Source organism: Parasteatoda tepidariorum, chromosome 7, assembly GCF_043381705.1.
Source record: "Parasteatoda tepidariorum isolate YZ-2023 chromosome 7, CAS_Ptep_4.0, whole genome shotgun sequence".
Lineage (NCBI taxonomy): Eukaryota > Metazoa > Arthropoda > Arachnida > Araneae > Theridiidae > Parasteatoda > Parasteatoda tepidariorum.
The window spans coordinates 74,599,761-74,617,066 of record NC_092210.1 but is presented as its reverse complement, the minus strand read 5'-3'; the positions used below and the strand labels follow the sequence as shown (position 1 = coordinate 74,617,066).

Below are 17,306 nucleotides of genomic sequence, written 5' to 3'. Positions count from 1 at the left end.
ATAAATATATATAGAGGGTGGTCTTCAGGAGATGACGCTCTTCATATGGTTCCAGAATAATTGATATAAAATTAAATTAATAGATATAAAACTAAAAGTCCAGACTCATAAAAAAAAGCCCGTTGTCCATCTTCCGACTTGAGTTTGTCTGATCGTTTGTTTTTGTCCAGTTGTCGTCTTACATTCCCTAACGTATGTAGCATGAGATTTGAGACATACGGTAATACTAAGTAAAACATTCCCCCAACAGTCTGATGTGGGCTAGAGGAGTCATGGAGGTTGCGGCTCCACAAATTCGTGACCAAAGGCATGATTGTGGAAAAGTTGTTAGCACTGCGCACAGGAAGGCTTTACTTTCCAGGTAAGCTGGTACCCATTGATCTGAATCTGGGTTGATCGATCTCCACTGAGGATCGAACCCCAGCTCTTTACAATGACATTTTAGTACCTTAACCACTGAGCCACAAACTTTTACTTTTTTTATGTTTTTTCAAACTTTTAGCATTTTTTTTTCTTTTTCTTAAACCGCTAAAATATAAGTTCATTTAATCCTTACACGTTGTCAATATAACTTTATTAGTCATTAAAAATACCTCTCCTCTTTTAAAAAGCACTCCTTGAGGAAACGAGTATGATTATTGCACCTTTGTGTACATCTTTTTCTTTTGAAAGGGATTCTAAAACGAATGTTCGTTACGGAGCACCTTTCGTAGGATAAAGAAGGCAACTATTACAAAATTATTTTACAATTATTCTCTATAAATGTCTAATTATTACATTAGTGTAGATAATAGATAATTGTTAAATAAGATAATTACAAATAAATAAAAAAAAGCAACCAAAAGGAAATTTTATTGAACATGAAAAATGTACAAATGAAATTCTTAGTAAATTATTACAAGATACATATTGAAACAGGCTAAGACATGCAATGAATATTAACATATGTGTATGGTCATTTAATGTAAATGATTTTCATTTTCTTTTTTTAACACACCAAAAACAAGCATTTTTATCCTTTACGTATTAAATTCGGAATGGTTGAGCTTTACGTAATGTACAAAATTCCGTACAAAAAAAAATAATGTACAAATTTCCGTAATGTACAAAAATATGTTAGTATTTCTGAAAAATGACATTATAAATGAATATAAATCATTTTATAATACTGAAAAATAGAAAAAGTTTCAAGAAAATTTTGCAGTTTAATCAAATTTATTAAAAAGCAAACTAGATTTCAATAAAAGTATGGAGTAAGCAAAAAAAGAAGTATAGTGTACTTTGCGTTAATTACAAATATTTAATTTATAATGACTCTGAGGTATAAACAGTAAGCTTTACTGAAAAAAGTTGAAGTTTAAACTTTCAAAGACGTTTTTTTTCTCCGTTTTTTCCTAGAGTTTAATATATTATTTTCGTAAGAGATACATTATTTTTAAGATGACATTTTTGGAAACATCTTAATTTTAGCGTTTTTGCGCAATTACACCAGAATAAATCTTTCGTGAATCAATTTAATACTTTTGTGAATAAAACTAGGTTTTTGAAACTCTTTTGTAATTTCGTCAACTCAAACGCAAATTACAAATAGAATAATTTCATTTGCAAAAGGATGAGATTGATAAGCGAAAACTTAAGCATTAAGTGCAAGAGTGTTTAAACTATCACTAAATCAATTTAAATCTTTAAAAAAATATTCTTAAAAAAATATGTCTTAGCATTTAACAGAATCAATAATTCTTTTTGCCCCAACAATTGATTGATTTTAACTGTTAGAGAATATCATAGTGAACAGTTTGGTTGTTTAGGTTTGCAAGATATTGCACATTGTAGTAATAAACAATATAAAAACTTAAAGAAGCGATTTCTACATTAAAGTAGAACTAATAAATCAAAACGTCATGGAGTTTACTCTTCCATTTAGCGTAGTCATTTCGGCTATTCATACGAATTTGAAGAATATGTGCGTAAAAACGTGTTACACCCACACTTCTTCCTTCATTTAAAATCTAAAAAATATATTCAGCACCCGATTTAGAAAATCCGGAGCTTTAGGCAAAGAATTCTCGGCGGCCCAACTAATCCTAATCTTGAATGATTGAATTATAATTTTGAATCTTGAATGAATTAAAAAGCAAGAGAATTATGATGCATTAAGAGAATTTTGGCATATATTCATCTAAATTTTAGATAAGTATACATTTCTTAACCCTTAAATGCATAGCAATGTCGATTTTCGTCGTATGTTTAAAATCACACATCATTTTATGCAGCAAACCTTCCATAGTGTTTTTTTTTATTTCAATTTTACAAAAACTATTCTATCATTTCCGAACGCAACTAGAATCGTTGATAGTTTACTTCTTTATCTGTGACACTTTTTATTGCTGGCGTGCTATCTGAGTTGATTTTGGCGGATATTACGAATTGCGATTATTTGCTTAATATATAAAGTATAAATGTTTGTTGTTGTTGTTATTAATTTACGTCGCACTAGAGCTGCACAATGGGCTATTGGCGACGGTCTGGGAAACATCCCGGAGGATGATCCGAAGACANTCACATCATCTTATGCAGCAACCCTTCCATAGTGTTTTTTTTTTAAAACTTTAATTTTACAAAAACTATTCTATCATTTCCGAACTCAACTAGAATATTTGATAGTTTACTTCTTTATCTGTGACACTTTTTATTGTCAGCGTGCTATCTGAGTTGATTTCGGCGGATATTACGAATGACGATTATTTAAATATAAAGTAACTATGTTTGAAAACGATTATTTATATAAAAATTTATGATTGATACATTAAATTATGGCCAGTATATTTTATGAATTCAGCGAGTGATTGTTCATAATACTGTAGAAATACACCAATATGTCTTTTTTTCCTTTTTTGTATTTTCCCCTTTAACTGCACCCATTTCTCGGTTGATTTTAAACATTATAAATTAAAAATAAAAATGTATACAGTTAAAGGCAAAAGAAAAAAATAACATTATTTGTAAAATGCAATTGAAAATTGATGGAATTGATTGATCCCTAGAAATTTGTAGGGCCAAGATCCGGCCTTCACAGAACTTAGGATCAATCAGGCACTGGGGGTGAAATGCTCTGAAATATAAACCATGAGTTCAATAGTCTATCCAAATTTGAAAGATAAATGAGTGAAATGGTTTTTTTGATCTCTCATATGGGAATTCAGCAATACTGTAAATCTAAGTACGAACGAGTCATCAGACACTGTCACACGTCGGTTCTGAGTCTATGACTCGGTCGCCCATCTAAACTTGAAGCATGGCCGAGAGCCACAGGTGTAAACATATTTGAATCACCATCATGCCGTGGGAAGCGTCGCAAAGATGAAGTATATGTTGGATGGAATTGGTCATATGTCGGATTAAATGGATAGTTAATTTCCTCCCTTTCAGGATTTGGAAAATAGGATGACTCATAGAAAGATGGATTCGTATGATATTTTAAACCATATGAGTATTTACTAGACACTGTCGAAATACTGTCTTCAGAGTCTTTATGTACCATGGGGACATTACATACATCCGGTTTCTTACATCGTTGTGACTCATAGTGGGATAACAAGGAATCGGCTGGCCATGAGTTCACGGGACTTATTGCAGAAGGATTTTGTCCATCTTTACCATTGCACAATGCATTATTAGACTCAGATTTACGTTTGTTTAGCTCTACTTCATTTTGTTCTTCTCTTTTGCGCCTTCTTCTGGTATAAATTATAAGAACTAAGCCTAAAATTAGCAAAATAAATAAAATACCAAATGTTATGGTCACTGCTAGTAAAACAGTCTGGGGTTCCGAGTCGTCGCCAGTAGGTCGTCCTGAATCATCGGTTGTCGATATAATTGAAGTTGGCGTAATGATTGGCTCAGTATGAAATACTTCTAAAACATTAGAAACTTCTGAATTTTTTCCGGATGAGCTTACAGAGCGTAAAGCGAGAAAATAAATTCCGGTAGTTAGGTTCTTTAATTCGACTATCACATTTTCAGCTGTTCCTGATTTGTGAGGAATGAGTATAGAACCGTGGATATTCCATTCGTTGAGTTTGGCAATGTAGGCACTTCCAAAATTCTTTTGTGCGTCTTCTTTGCTTTTGAAAACTCTTAATTGATATTCCTGTGCTGCAAGGGGAAAAAAATTGCCACTTAAAAGATGATTAATAATTAAAATTAGGTAAATAAAACATATTATGTCTTCTTTGGTTCTGTAAGTTTTTATTATTATTATTTTTAAATTCCTAATAGCTGCCGTTCAACATTTCTCTATCTCCAAAAAAGTAAATTTATCATTTTTTTTTAAAATTCGAAAGGGTTTATTCTGGTTTACGAATAATTTTTGGTTTTAACCTACTCATAAATGAAAGATTTCATAAACCATATTTTTTCAATAAATAGTATAAAGTTTTGCTGTAATCGCTGTTGCTCTATGTGTTCTTCCAAAAGTCATAGTTTGAGATCACATGGAAAATAGAACTAGGAAATTAGGGAAAAGGGACAAAATTAGAAATTACAAAAAACTCCCCAAAATAAGTCAATCTCTATAAAATTAGAATATGTTGTCAAATAAGAGTTGCTAAGTACAATTGTAGTATTTAAATTAGAGGCGTTTAAAATGACGTCATATGCAATAAACCTGCGAATTTATTAGAGGCGTTTAAAAATTAGAGATTTTAGATAGCCTATTTGTAACAATGACCTCCGGGCATCATTTGTCCGAAGAATTGCGATGGAGATTTATTATAAAAATGTTAACATTTAATGATAAAAATATAAGTGTGTTTAACACTAGATTGCCTAAGGAATCCATTTTGACTGCTCTTAATTTCAATTAGAAAAACAATTATGTATATGATAACACAATTTCTTAGAATTTAGTACAACATATAATTCTTTTATTGTTAATATTTACTAATAACTTGTTATGTAAGTGTAAATAATGTAAAAAATATTATTAAAATTAATTTGAAACAAATTTTCTTTACACATGATTTATTCTTTTACAATTCAGTCATTTTGACTGCTTTTGGGCAATATAGGTAAGTTTCAGTTTTTTTAGTGTTAATGACGTAAATGTTTAATTTATATGTGTAAATGTTCAATAATGCATCTTTTTTTTTCATCTTTTAATAATTAAAAAATATACCTGTTCCATCATCATAATTGTCACCGGGTGATGTCCATTTCAAAGCAAAGCCTGTAATACCATTTTCTAAGTATACAAGCTCAACTCTCAAATCAGTAATTCTTCTTGGTGGTAAAGAAATACGAAAATTTCTCTCATTGATAAAGATACTTCCAAGTGTAACAACTCGGATGAGTGGCTTTGACTCGTATAATGTGGACGATGGGTAAGCACTACCACAACAATAACTTGGTTTCATCTCTAGAGAAAAAAAATTAAAATTTTAGATTTTTGAATTATCATTCATGCGGATGGTTGCTAAGATACTGTCAAAAAAGTTTTTGTTTTTGTTTATTTACCCTGAGAATTCCATTTGTCTCCAACTAGATAAGATTCAGCTTCTAATTTAGTGGTTACAATGTAATACCCTACGTTTGGAGTATTAATTAAGTATCTGGAAAATATACCATCCCTTTTTGTTATATCAGGATCTGCAAATAACAAGCATTTTTGTAGTTTCACGATTCGTTAATGACCTGTAGTTGAGAGTATAAAAAAGTGACACATTGATTGAAATCAAAGACAAATGAAATATCAAAACTTATGAAATGAACCATTTTTTCGACAATTTTGAAAGAAATAAATACTTAAAATAAGTTAATTAATTTGAGAAAAATGCACAACATACTCAATACATAGTAAATCAAATGTAATTAAGATACATTTTCTAATTTAAGATTAATAATTTATAAATTTAATGCCTTTCTCTCAAATATTTCTAGATATCACAGCATAAATCAGTTTGAGATTTGTAACATGAAAATTGAATTATTAAAAATTTAACATTCAGTTTTTTATCTGGCATAGTGTGTTAAAAATTCTTGTTTTCTTTCGTAATTTTTTGCCGACCCCACAAATCTCTGAAAGCTTTAAACTTTATTGCTAAGTATGAAAAAATGTCTAAACTAAACACCCCTAAAGTTACAAAGTAATCCTCTCAGTATTTAAGAAACTTTAAAAAAATGTCAAAATGTGTTTCATAGATATATAAATGTTAATATTTTAAACTCATTAAAATTGTATAATTAAATATTAGTCTTATTAATTAAAAATTTCTTCGAATTATCCATTATAATACTATCACCTTGCCCAAATCCATTTTTAGGCTAATCCCTGGTAACTAACAGATCAAACGCACTTCAGTTCTTTTAATATTTTGTAATCTGGCAATCTTATTAAGAAAATTCGCTACTAGATTTGTAGATTTCATTTTGTATTATTTTTCCTTTTGCATTTTATTTTCTGTTTTTTTACGTGTTCTACTTTGATTCAAATTTTTTTTAAGTGGTCCTCATTCCATTGTATTGATATATGTTTCTTTGGCTATATTGATACAATATTAGAAAGCGGATAGAATCGTGTGAATTGATGAAGAGATTATATCTTTTCATTTATTTTTGGTTTTCCGATTTTTTAATACATATTTTTTAAATTTTTACTTATTTATTTATACATTTTGTTTTAATTTTTTATTTTTGTAAAAATATTTTATTTTAATAATATTTCTTGTTTTCTTTTCAATAATCTTCTATTTTTTTCATGTTTTCACTATATATATATATATATATATATATATATACATACACACACACACACACACACACCTATCTATCTATCTATCTANNNATATATATATATATATATTACTTACCGCCATCACCATTATCAAACAATGGAAATGTTATCTGTGTCCCAGTACTGACTTCATGTAGAGTAACAGTTACAGTTGCATTATTGATGACGAAATTCCCTTTCTTTGCCTCTGAGTATAAAGTAAAGGGTGGTTGTTTCAACATTATGTCCTATTCAAGAAAAGAAAATATTTTTTTTGAATATTCAATTCAAGTTTGATAGTATACTGTTCCGAAATGACCACCCTTAATGCATATCTTTAGAAAAATAAGGTAAAAAAGGTATTACTAAATAATTTAAATTAATATTTAATAAAGGAGCAAAAAAATCTGATGTAAACGAATCATTATCAATGTCAATCAGAGTAAAAGAGAGATTGAAAAGTGGTGCATAGTAAAAAGCATATGTGTTTCAGTTCCACTTGACTAATAAACATATTTTTGTTACTTTAATCCAACATTAGCTTTTAATGCTAAAGTAGGGAAACGATTTTGTTCTTTTTCTCACTTTAATACCAATTGGTGACAAATGCATTTTTCAACTTTTTTCTTACTTACATATTCAGGGTAGTTAATACGAAACATCCTGTATTTGCATAAATATTAAGCTTTTCCTGACAACATTGTTTTCATTATGGGGTATACTATGTACAGTAAAAATATAAGAGACATAATATTGCACTGTTCATCTTTTCATTTTGCTTACAATGTGTAAACAAAATGAGCTGCATGTCATTTACTTTATTTTAAAGATTACATGAATTTTCTGTTTCTGAGAAAAATGATTCAATTTAAATTAGACGCAATTTTATTATTAAAGTGGATAAATTGATAAAAAATGGTCAATATAGCAAGAAGGATAAAAAAATATGAAAGAAAAGAAAAAATATATCCACAACAACGTAAAAGGTAAAGAAACTGGTTTTGGGAGGGTTTATTTTTTCTAGAGGATATCTATTTATTAATAATAACTGCATAAAAAGTAAAACAATTTTTAGTTTTCCCAACCATGTTTTTTATTGTACAGTTTAATTGATTTTTCTGATAAAATGTTCGAAAAAGTAGTTTAATAAAAGAAAAAAGTAAAATGATTAACTCTTTTCGTGAATTAGTATTTTGCCACCAACAAGAAAAGTACTTTTTTAGGAGAATATAATCATGGAAATAACTTTATGATATAAAAATATAGAAAAATATTTATTTACTATTTTCATAAAAAAAAATTGTTACCTGTGTCATTTCTTAATCCAAACACTGGTGATATTACGTTGAATAAAATTTTCATATATATCAATTGCAAAATGCATGTGCAGCAAAACAAAAGAATCATGAACTTTTAAAATAAATTTTCCTGAGAAAAATATCTCATATGGAATATAGTTAAGATGATTTTTCTATTTTTTAACCTTAATAAGGGTTCAACAAATTTGAATTATGATTAAAAAAAAATTGCAAAATTATGACATAGAAATCGCCTGTTATTTTACTTTTTATATGAAGTTGAATTTAATCGACCAATTAAAGTTATAAAAAATGTAATACTATTTATGAAAGTAAGATGATTTTAAATAATTCAGTTTAGTTAAGAAACAAATCATATTAAAGAAAGAACACTAAAGTTATGATTTCAAAAATTTCTATAATTACAATTTTATTAAAGAAAATTGAATGCAGAAAAAGTGAACTTACATTTTCGCCAGAATCATGTTTTATCCATGTTTTCAATCCTATGACATGGTTAAAATTCGAAGTAAATCCTCTCACAATAACGACGATTGGTTTCTTGGATTTAGCTTTCCTTTCAAATGAAATAGACCACATGCCTGGCTGTAAAAGAAACAATCTATGTTTAACTTTTTGCAGAGAAAGTAAGGGTATCCGGCTATTACCCGAAACATGTTCAGATTCTCATCACCGGCAAAAGAATTTTGCTACCCGGTACCGGGTACTCGGACCCTACTAATTTTACTGGGTATCTAGTGCGGGGTTTCACCCATTCATGTTCACCATAGAAAGGGTATTCATGTTGACCATGGAAAGGGTATCCGGCTATATCCTGAAACATGTTCAAATTTTCACTACCGTCAAAAGAATTTTGCTACCCGGTACCGGGTACTCGGACCCTGCTAATTTTACTGGGTATCTAGTGCCGGGTTTCACCCATTCATGTTCGCCGTCACCGTTTTTAGATTTATGGTAATCTTAATAAAACCATTCATGAAAATATATGCAGATTTAGAAATCCCATCAGTTTTTTTTTAAAACTAGCTGATATAACTGGCTCAGACATGAAATATTTTATTCTTTGCAGAATTTTAATTCAGCGAAACCTTGGTAAAGTAAACATCTTTGGAGCAGAGAAATATGTTTGCTAAAAATAGGTTTCTTATTTGGTGAAAGAAATTCAGAAATCCAATGATTAAATTAAATGCTATCCAATGATTAAATTATGAGAAATCCAATGATTAAATTATGACTAAATTAAATTTTGGCTAAACAAATACAAAAGTTAAAAAAAAAAATGAATAAATTTAAAATTTATTTAAAGTTAGTGAAATCATGATGAATATAATTCTGAGGTAACTATTGAAAAATACGATGTTTATGAATTAATTTTACTAAATTTGCTTTCAGCAAATGAGCAAAAAACAATAATATATTTTTATTATTTGCTCCTATTTTAAACACATACTAAATACAATTATTTTACATCATTCGAATAAAACATGTGAAGATTTCAATATGTAAGATGAATAATTTTTTGAATAATTCATTCCTTATTCTGTTAAATTACATATCATAATGAAATATTTATAATTAAATCAACGATTCTCAATTTAAAATGTATATATTTCTGGTAATGACCAAAATTGGTGACTGTTGACTTCCACCACTGAATGTTGACAATCGCATAGTTGCTTTGGTAAATGTCCAAAACATATACTAGTTCTAGTTAAGTGCCACTGCCCGGTATATCCTAAACTGATGTTTTATTAAAGTTAAGTGCCACTGCCAGGTATGCATTTAACCGGTACTCCGAACACTGATGTTTGTCTTAATCTGTCTTCAGTAGATATTAAAATATCGAATAATCATAATAGCATCAACAATAAATTAATATCAAATCGGATATGACAAATATTTCGGACATTCACCAAAGCGACTATGTGATTGTTAACATTCACCGGTGAAAATCGACATTCCTCTTGATTTCGATCATTCACGGTAACACATATTCTACTAATGTGCTATCATGAAAAAAATTCGGAGGTTCATTATACACAAGAGGAAATTTTGAATTTTTTATTCACTGTTTCATTTAAATAAAATAATAAAATAAACTATTAAGAGGATTCTATATTTTAAATGTGTATATTGTTATTTCAATTTTCTGAAAAAAAAATATGATCATTTATAACACAGAAAATTAAATTTCTTTTCAATAGTTCTTATTAAAGTTAAATGTAAGAAAAATGTACCTGAGGATTGACAATTTTAAACGTATATACAGTTAAATGTAAGAAAAATGTACCTGAGGATTGTCAATTTTAAATGTGTATACAGTTAAATGTAAGAAAAATGATCCTGAGGATTGTCAATTTTAAATATGTATGCAGTTAAATGTAAGAAAAATGTACCTGAGGTTTGACAATTTTAAAACGTATATACAGTTAAATGTAAGAAAAATGTACCTGAGGATTGACAATTTTAAACGTGTATACAGTTAAATGTAAGAAAAATGCACCTGAGGTTTGTCAATTTTAAATGTGTACGCTGGTATCTTAATTTTGTACGAAAAGGGTGGATCGCCGGGTGAGTAGCTTTCATTTTGACTGACGAGATTGACTGTATTTTTCACAATGGGGGATGTCCTTAAAAAATCTGGTCCTGTGAGCAATACTTGAAAATTGTTTAAACTCTCATCACTGCTGAATGTCATATGGCAAACAGAGCAATCCTCAGCCAAAAATGTCCCATGATTCACCTGAAAATAATAAATAAACACTCAGTAATTATATTCACGCAGTGTTTTTAAAAAAATATTATTTACCAGTTTAATTGCTGGATGAAACTTGAAGACGTTTTAATAATCTTTTTTTTTCTTATACCTTTTTTTTTCACCTTCAATTTAACAGTCTTTCTTATTTTTAGTTTCGTCTTCCTGAAAAGTGATTTAATAGTTTTTTTTTGCTTTTCCTTGCTTAAATATTGTTATCCCTTATGTGTGTACTTTATCAACTCCTATTGACAATGATTCTAAAGATAGATAAGAATTATGGTCGTTACAGAACATGCATATTATTCAATGTTCTATACTTTCAAATAATGTTGTGGGATTCGTAAATGAAGATGGAATATTTTTTTATTATTAATCAGTCGCTTATTTTATTTATTTATTTTTAAAAAATGATTTTTACTTTTTAGCTAATGATTTTTTCTTTTCAAGTCTCTCTTTTTATTTTTTTATTCACTTCTTTTTTTCGGCCTTTCTTTGCCTTTTCTTATTATTTTCATACTTATGATTTCATATTCTCAGCACCCTAGCATACCATAAACTATTATAACTTAACTCATTTAAAATTATCTTTTTATAACTTACGCTTTTATAACTAAATCTGAAGCAGTTCTACAATAAAGAAGATGGGTACTGTCGCCACTGAACTACCCTTACATTTCATATTTATTAAAAACAAAGGATGGTAAGGCACATCTCATTTAAGTGTTTTTACATTACTGCATTTAAGTATTTTACTTCTTGCATCTACGTATTTTTACAGGCTTCGTGCAATTGATCAATGTATTAATTATTGTTTAAATGCATTTAAGGAGCTAGAAAATAAATAAAAGAAGAGAAAATATACATTAATCATTAGTTATTGAAATGATTAAAACAGGAAACTTACTAAAACGTGTTTTCTGTCGTACGATTGATAAATTTATTAATTATTGTTTAAATGCATTTAAGGAGCTAGAAAATAAATAAAAGAAAAAATACAATAATCATTAATTATTGAAATGACTATAACAGGACACTTACTAAAACGTGTTTTCTGTTCATCCAGGATAAAGATTCATATACTGCTCTAAACACTTCATAAACTTGTGTAAGACTTGACCCAGAGCTACCTGATTTGTAGTTTTCAGATATGTAGTAGAAATGTCCTCTTCCGTTTGAAACGAGCTTTTGCAGTAAGGGTGGCTGTTTTAATTTTCTATTAAAATAAATGATGTGTAAATTCACAAAATTATTTGAAAATTCTTCAATTAAGTTTTTGACGTAAGGCTCTTCAATGTCCTTTGCTGTTGCGATGACTATATCACCATGAGGCACATCTGAATTATTCTTCAAAATCTGAAAGAAATCATTTGTCATTAAGTTTGAGAAGACCGTACATGAAGGATGTTTTAAAAAATCCGTGGCCAAATTTAAAACGACAAAAAGCCAGCATACAAAATGAATAAAAAAATCAATCTAAAATGAATAAAAAAAAATCATTTGCTAATGATACGTACTTTGCAAAGACAGTAAACAAAAATCACTTTTCATTATTTTATTTTTGTTGCATTGCCACATATGTTACACGCTAATTTTTCTCTTTGTTTTGGCCTTGTTTTTTTTTAAAACTTTTTAAATCATTCTATGTACAAGCATACAAAAATATTTACCGTTTATACTTGCGACTTGTTATCCTTTTATTTTTAATTAAGCGACTGTTTTAACCAAGAAAATAAATGAGAAAAATTATTCATAATGCTACATTATGAGTGCATATGAGTCTCTGCCTAAAATTCTTTATGAGTAGATACTTTAAATAAATTAAATGAATAAATAACAAAAAAAAATTTTATTGCATATTCGGAGACTCAGTTTTAAACAAATTTAAATACAATAAAGTTCTGATAAATGGGTCAAAGACTACATTCCAATATGCGATAACTTTTTATTTGCAAGTATACCCAAGAAATGGTTGCGACCATTCTTGGTATACTAACTGTATACACATATAACCATTTCTTGGGTATACTAAAGAAAAAAAAATTTCTTCAATAAGACATTTATTACTTATTATCTATTATTATTATTATCTATTATTACTTATTATATGATTTATTGTTCGTTGTTTTCTTAAATCTTGGAAATAAGTGGTCCAGAATAATCACGAAAATCCACTACAATGAATATATTTTTAATTCATTTAATTATAATTTAGAGTAAATAAAAAAAAAAAATAAAGAAATATACTTGATAAAATTTAATAATATGAATTTTTTATGGGGTTTAAAATGTAATTTTTTCTCTTTATACTTTTTATTTTTTGAAGGAAAAAAAATCACGAATAAAATTGAGGTGTTCAATTTAATTTTTTTTTTGAAAGCAGGAAAATTATAATAAAATTTTCATTTTTTAATGTGATCTCAATGAGAAGCCATGTTTATCTTCCTTTTTATCTATCTTTTAAATATTGTTAAATGCAATGCGAGTCGTATGAGAAAAATATTTATAGATAAAGGAAAAAAAGAAAAGAAAAAAAAAACAGGGATACTTCACTGTTATTTCTTATCTGTTTAATGCGTACAAAAGAACGGTTGACAGACTAAAATGGAAAAATCTTTTATCCTTACAGTTGTGGATAAACATGCGCAAATATATATATAAAAATAATAATAATGTCTTAGCCATGAATTAACCCCGGTGTCTAATGTGCACACTTTTTAAAAATTTTTTTGATATGAATTCTAAAAATGCTTAATCAAATAAGACACTTGTATTTTCAAAAAAGGTACACACACGTTTGATAGGAAATGAAATAGCCTGCTTACACACCTGTAATGCTTTTTCTATCCCACAATGAACACACACATCGTCTTTTTCATCTGGTTCGGGAAAAGCATCGATGAGTCTCTCTGCGTCGGTTTGCGAATTTACTGTCAATAGCAATGTTCTATCTTCTGCATTTTTTAGATGCGTTAGGCCAACTGTAACCCTTTCTGGCAAGTTATAGAGCATAAAATAAGAAAAAGCATTTCGGACCATATCCAATCTATCCTAAAAAGGAGAAGAAGAAAAGAAATATGAACAATAAATATACATCAATGAGCCACGATAGTTTGGTGGTTAAGGTACTATACTGTCTTTGTCAAACACTGAGGTTCGATCACCGGCGGCGTCGTGAAGCGCACCCAGCTCCACATCGATGGATGTTAGCTTGCCTGGGAAGTAAAGCCGGTTGCTGTGAAGTGATGACTACATTGTTACCGTCATAACTTTAGTCATGAAATTGTGAAGTTTTATTCCTCATAATCCTCCCTAAGCCATTATGGGTTGTTGTAGGAATGCTTTTTACTTTAAGTATACATTGATGAGAAAAAAAGTGCTTGTGTTAATTGGCGTTAGTGTCTCTTAATTTTTAAAAAAAAATTTTTGCCCTAAAATAAATCTTAGCGAAGGAAATGATAGTTTTATCCTTTGAACTGTCTTTTTAAACATTTTTTTTCTTTAATACTCTAGCTAATTATATAAAATTCATTTTACTACTGCACTTTTCTGATTTAGGAAGCAATGTACTAAACATGACACTGATTTGTTTTTCCTAAGTTTTAAATTTTTAATGCTTGTTTTGAAGAAGTAAATGTAATTAAGGGTAATGCAATGATTTTTTTCCATTTATTTATTTTTTTAAATTTTGAAAATTCTTCACATTTTAAATCTCTATTTAAAAAAAAAAGGAAATTCGAAAAGCAAAAATACCAAAAAGATGTATACAATCTTAAAAACGTATCGATCTCAGTTTACGTTATTCGCATTTGCAATTTCTTTAAGTTCATTCATAAGTTTAACGTGACTAAAAGACAAGCAATTTAGAAAATTTGAAACATACAGTGAAGTTAGTCAGCCCTCAATATTAATGTATGTAATTATATTTTTTCTTACAAAAAAAAAATTAGTTAGGAACATTTCGTCAGGGTTAAAGAGTGAATAAGAAGGACTGGAGCACTCTTTGGAAGAGACTTGTGCCGCTCCGAGTTTCTGATTTCAGTCACGGCGGTGCAGCATCAAATTCTAACTTTAAAAACTAATTATTTTGCATGTTGTAACTAGCATTTTTTTTTCAAACTTATTTCAATACATTCATTGTTTTCCATATATATTTTTTTTTAATTTTGAGGTTACAGACAGAAAACTCCCGCTTCGATATGACCACGCCTATCTTGGCAGAAATGCCCACTTCGATGTGAACACGCCGATTTCGATGTATGGTCCACATTGAACAGTTTACTTGCTAATTGTGACTGCGACATCATCCAGCCCCTCGCGCTGTTGCTACTCAGTCTCGGTCAAACATAACGTATACACTCGACTGCAAGAAGCAACACACGAGCTACCACCACCGTGAACTTAATACAGCTCTCACTATCAGAACTCAAAAGTACGGTGATCTTAATACAGCTCTCCCGGCTTCTCACAAAACAGCAATGAATCAACTAGTGGTAACCGTTCATCGAATTCTATTACAGTTATAATTCTGGTGGGTGTAGTCCACCACTACAAAAATACAATTCCAATTCACCAGTATATAAGACATGTCAACTCAATTGTATGACGGGGTACCTTTTCATAGATGAAGGTTGACAATATCGATAACAACTAGCACCACAAACTATAAGGACATTTTTATAGTTACATATTCTTATTGGACAATGTGATACCATAAAAGTCTTAAACTAAACTACTATGAAAATTAAAAACTAAAATAGAAAATGATAATGAAACGATGACGACAGCCATTGAGATATTTTTCTAACTTTAGTACTAGGAGAATACCAAGAAAATGTATGAATACTATATTTTTGAACACAAATAATTTGTTAGCAGTGTAAAGTTTGCCAGCTATTATCAGAAAAAGAGTCGAAAATTCAAATAATTTCTCACAAAAAGTATAAGCAGCAAAGTTTTGATATTCTTTAGTTGTGATTTTCGAGATCTGTGTGCGGCGTGACGTCAGGAGGTGGGGATTCGTTGCTTCAGCTTTGAGTAAGGAATGAACTAGCCTTGACATTTCGTGACGAGATAATAATTTAAAATAACTGCCTACTGATAATAATTTAAAATTTGAGATGAGAATAAAATGAAAACTTACGTCAGAAGCCATCTCAAGTGAAGTTTCTACAGCAAAAATCAGTTTTTCTGTTGATTCCATCACATATTTGAAACTAGTTTTGTCAGAAATAGATGGTTTTCTAAAAATAAAAAAAAAATAATCTTACGCACAAAAAAAATTTTCAGGTTGGAAAAATTATTGAACCTTGAGCACTTAAAATTTACTTCAATAATTTACCTTCTATCTTGTTGGCGTAAAGCATTAGCAAAAACGTTTTTGAGCATAACTTAGAGCGTATTTATTAACAGCGTACATCAATTCTATAAATAGAGAATAGTTGCCAAATAATTTTGTTTATAAAAAAAAAAAAATACTTTTCCGCGGAAACAACATCGGCAAAATTTAAGCATTGTATATTATAAAATGTGTGTCGCATAAATCAGAATGTATTTTAAAATTTCTACGTTTGGATGCTTTTTAAGACAAAAATTTTAACGTAAATTTGAAATTCTTTTTATAAATTTTAGGTATATATGGCACTTGATGTATATTAAGGGAATAAATTACATTAAATTTAATTTTATAATTGGCCTTGAGTAGCCGATCCGTATTAGATTTGCGTTTAATTGATCAGATTNCTTATTGGACAATGTGATACCATAAAAGTCTTAAACTAAACTACCATGGAAGTTAACTAAAATAGAAAATGATAATGAAACGATGACGACAGCCATTAAGATATTTTTCTAGCTTCAAAATGTTATTTTTTAATACTGTTAGGGGAATACCAATTTTCGAACAGAAATAATTAGTCAGCAGTGTAAAGTTTGACAGCTATTATCAGAAAAGTGTCGAACATTCAAATAATTTCTTACAGAAAGTATAATCTGCAAAGTTTTGATATTCTTTAGTAGTGATTTTCAAGATCTGTGTGCGGCGTGACGTCGTGGAGATTTGTCACTTCAGCTTTGAGTAAGGAATGAACCAGCCCTGACATTTCGTGACGGAATAATAATTTAAAATAACTGCCTACTGATAATAATTTAAAATTTGAGATGGGAATAAAATGAAAACTTACGTCAGAAGCCATCTCAAGTGAAGTTTCTACAGCAAAAATCAGTTTTTCTGTTGATTCCATCACATATTTGAAACTAGTTTTTTCAGAAATAGATGGTTTTCTAAAAATAAGACAAAAAATAATCTTACGCATAAAAAAATTATTTAGGTTGGAAAAATTATTGAAACTTGAGCACTTAAAAATTACTTCAATAATTTACCTTCTATCTTGTTATCTTGTTAACGCATAAGGAAAACGTTTTTGAGCACAACTTAGAGCGTATTTATTAACAGCGTACATCA

At 29.1% G+C, this 17,306-nt stretch overlaps 1 protein-coding gene across 1 annotated transcript in view; it reads right to left on the bottom strand.

The window, feature by feature from the left end:
• Positions 1 to 825: 825 nt before the first annotated feature.
• LOC107457308 (calcium-activated chloride channel regulator 4A) overlaps positions 826 to 17,306 on the bottom strand; it is a 30,287-nt gene continuing 13,806 nt past the window's right edge. Inside the window, exons 6-14 of the mRNA XM_043039362.2 lie at positions 15,987 to 16,086; positions 13,673 to 13,894; positions 11,885 to 12,199; positions 10,592 to 10,831; positions 8,536 to 8,673; positions 6,867 to 7,017; positions 5,515 to 5,646; positions 5,177 to 5,416; positions 826 to 4,155 (exon numbers count right to left, since the gene is read on the bottom strand). Of these exons, the coding sequence (XP_042895296.1) occupies positions 3,245 to 4,155; positions 5,177 to 5,416; positions 5,515 to 5,646; positions 6,867 to 7,017; positions 8,536 to 8,673; positions 10,592 to 10,831; positions 11,885 to 12,199; positions 13,673 to 13,894; positions 15,987 to 16,086 (2,449 nt within the window). The 3' untranslated portion in view covers positions 826 to 3,244. The remainder of the gene's footprint in view (positions 4,156 to 5,176; positions 5,417 to 5,514; positions 5,647 to 6,866; positions 7,018 to 8,535; positions 8,674 to 10,591; positions 10,832 to 11,884; positions 12,200 to 13,672; positions 13,895 to 15,986; positions 16,087 to 17,306) is intronic.